This window comes from Symphalangus syndactylus, chromosome 21 (assembly GCF_028878055.3).
Source record: "Symphalangus syndactylus isolate Jambi chromosome 21, NHGRI_mSymSyn1-v2.1_pri, whole genome shotgun sequence".
NCBI lineage: Eukaryota > Metazoa > Chordata > Mammalia > Primates > Hylobatidae > Symphalangus > Symphalangus syndactylus.
The window spans coordinates 81,474,747-81,478,004 of record NC_072443.2 but is presented as its reverse complement, the minus strand read 5'-3'; the positions used below and the strand labels follow the sequence as shown (position 1 = coordinate 81,478,004).

Genomic DNA, 3,258 nt, shown 5'->3' with positions numbered 1-3,258 from the left:
GCCGAGGCCTGGGCCATGGACCTGGCGGACGTGGGGGCGGCGGCCAGCTCGCAAGGTGCGCCGCAGCCAGAGGAGCCAGCGGCCTCCTTGGGTGTAAATGAGAAGGGTGGGGCGGGCGGACGCTCGGGGCGGCGGCCACTGGGGCGGGACGGTCCCCGCCCCACTCGGCTCATCTAAGAGAGGGCTGCCTCCCTCAGCCTTGTGTTACGCGGCGGGGACCTCTAGAGGAATGGCTTCACCCAGTAGGAGTAGGGTGGGCCGCGTCCACACTACAAATACGTGTCGAGGGTGCATCTGCACCGTCCTTTCCTCTGTGAGGGGCGAGGTGGGGCGGGAATCCCTCAGCCAGCCCGAGGAAAACTGCAGAGGCTTCCGGGCCTTTTAACTTTGGAGAAGTTGAGGACCTTGTCGCTCATTTGGCAGAAGGAGTTCATGATCAAGTGTTGCCCACCCGAAATTCTTCATCCAGAGTCATAGTAGATGTGGATCTGGATTGCTTTTATGCACAAGTAGAAATGATCTCATATCCAGAGCTAAAAGACAAAACTTTAGGGGTTCAACAGAAATATTTGGTGGTTACCTGCAACTATGAAGCTGGGAAACTTGGAGTTAAGAAACTTATGAATGTCAGAGATGCAAAAGGAAAGCGTCCACAGCTGGTATTAGTTAGTGGAGAGAAGACCTGACCCACTGCAGAGAAATGTCTTATAAGGTTACAGAATTATTGGAAGAATTTAGTCCCGTTGTTGAGAGACAGATTTGATGAAAATTTTGTGGATCTAACAGAAACGGTTGAGAAGAGACTACAGCAGCTGCAAAGTGATGGATTTTCTGTGGTGACTGTGTCGGGTCATGTATACAATAATCAGTCTATAAACCTGCTTGACACCTTGCACATCAGACTACTTGTTGGATCTCAGATTGCAGCAGAGATGCGGGAAGCCATGTATAATCGGTTGGGGCTCACTGGCTGTGCTGGAGTGGCTTCTAAAAAACTGTTGGCAAAATTAGTTTCTGGTGTCTTTAAACCAAATCAACAGTCTTATTACCTGAAAGTTGTCAACATCTTATTCATAGTTTGAATTACATAAAGGAAATACCTTGTATGGGCTATAAAACTGCCAAATGTCTTGAAGCACTGGGTATCAATAGTGTGCGTGATCTCCAAACATTTTCACCCAAAATTTTAGAAAAAGAATTAGGAATTTCAGTTGCTCAGCATATCCAGAAGCTCAGTTTTAGAGAGGATAACTCCCCTGTGATACCCTCAGGACCACCTCAGTCCTTTAGTGAAGAAGATTCATTTAAAAAATGTTCATCTGAAGTTGAAGCTAAAAATAAGATTGAAGCACTACTTGCTAGTCTTTTAAACAGAGTATGCCAGGATGGAAGGAAGCCTCATACAGTGAGGTTAATAATCCGGCGGTATTCCTCTGAGAAGCATTATGGTCGTGAGAGTTGTCATTGCCCTATTCCTTCACATGTAATTCAGAAGTTAGGGACAGGAAATTATGATGTGATGACCCCAATGGTTGATATACTTATGAAACTTTTTCGAAATATGGTGAATGTGAAGATGCCATTTCACCTTACCCTTCTAAGTGTGTGCTTCTGCAACCTTAAAGCACTAAATACTGCTAAGAAAGGGCTTATTGATTATTATTTAACGCCATCATTATCAACAACTTCACGCTCTGGCAAGCACAGTTTTAAAATGAAAGACACTCATATGGAAGATTTTCCCAAAGACAAAGAAACAAACCGGGATGTCCTACGAAGTGGAAGAACTGACAGTACAAGAACTAGGGAGTCTCCACTAGATACCACAAATTTTTCTAAAGAAAAAGACATCAGTGAATTCCCACTTTGTTCACTTCCTGAAGGTGTTGACGAAGAAGTCTTTAAGCAGCTTCCAGTAGATATTCAAGAAGAAATCCTTTCTGGAAAATCTAGGGAAAAATTTCAAAGGAAAGGAAGTGTGAGTTGTCCATTACACGCCTCTAGAGGAGTATTATCTTTCTTTTCTAAAAAACAAATGCGGCCGGACGCGGTGGCTCAAGCCTGTAATCCCAGCACTTTGGGAGGCCAAGGTGGGCGGATCACGAGGTCAGGAGATCGAGACCATCCTGGCTAACACGGTGAAACCCCGTCTCTACTAAAAATACAAAAAATTAGCCGGGCGTGTTGGCGGGTGCCTGTAGTCCCAGCTACTCGGAGAGGCTGAGACAGGAGAATGGCGTGAACCCGGGAGACGGAGCTTGCAGTGAGCCGAGATCGCGCCACTGCGCTCCAGCCTGGGTGACAGAGCGAGACTCCGTCTCAAAAAAAAAAACAAAAAACAAAAAACAAACAAACAAACAAAAAAACAAATGCAAGATATTCCCATAAATCCTAGAGATCATTTATCCAGTAGCAAACAGGTATCCTCTGTATCTCCTCGTGAACCGGGAACATCAGGCTTAAATAGCAGTAGTTCTTCTTACATGTCTAGCCAAAAGGATTATTCATATTATTTAGATAATAGATTAAAAGATGAACAAATGAGTCAAGGACCTAAAGAAGCTCAAGGATTCCACTTTACAAATTCAAACCCTGCTGTGTCTGCTTTTCATTCATTTCCAGACTTGCAGATTGAGCAACTTTTCTCCAAAAACCACACTGCAGATAGCCATAAGTAAACAGTAGCAACAGACTCTCATGAAGGACTTACAGAAAATACAGAGCCGGATTCTGTTGACGAGAAAATTACTTTCCCTTCTGACATTGATCCTCAAGTTTTCTATGAACTACCAGAAGTAGTACAAAAGGAACTGCTGGCAGAGTGGAAGAGAACAGGATCGGATTTCCACATTGGACATAAATAAGCATATTCAGCAAAAAGGTCTGAAAAGCAAGGGAATACCATTATTTTCGGATTAGCGGCTTATTAAGCTCTTCTGTATTAAACACTAATAGATATTCAATAATGGAGTAAACTGTTCCAGATAAAGCAAGAATAGTTGCAAGAAGTAAATTCTGGCACAAAGCGTAAAAATATAACAGAAGAAATAATGTAAAATACTATCTTTTATGTCTAAAGCCATTTTGCTTTTCCATAAAAAGAATATCATTGTCAACATAAAAAAAAGTTATAGGTGGAGACTTTTAAAATAAATTTGCTAAATGTTTGATGCTGGCGTATAGATTTATTTTTAATGTTTTGATTGATATCTAACAATCTTTCTTAAACTCTCATTATTTCTAATTATTTGAAGATTA

At 42.4% G+C, this 3,258-nt stretch overlaps 1 protein-coding gene across 1 annotated transcript; it reads left to right on the top strand.

Annotated features, from left to right (window-relative positions):
- Positions 1 to 3,013, top strand: LOC129471251 (DNA polymerase iota-like). The gene is given in 6 exon segments (XM_063630509.1): positions 1 to 55; positions 427 to 674; positions 677 to 753; positions 755 to 1,038; positions 1,041 to 2,024; positions 2,359 to 3,013. Coding segments are annotated over 6 exon segments (2,139 nt in total). The 5' UTR covers positions 1 to 15; the 3' UTR covers positions 2,865 to 3,013.
- Positions 3,014 to 3,258: the final 245 nt, after the last annotated feature.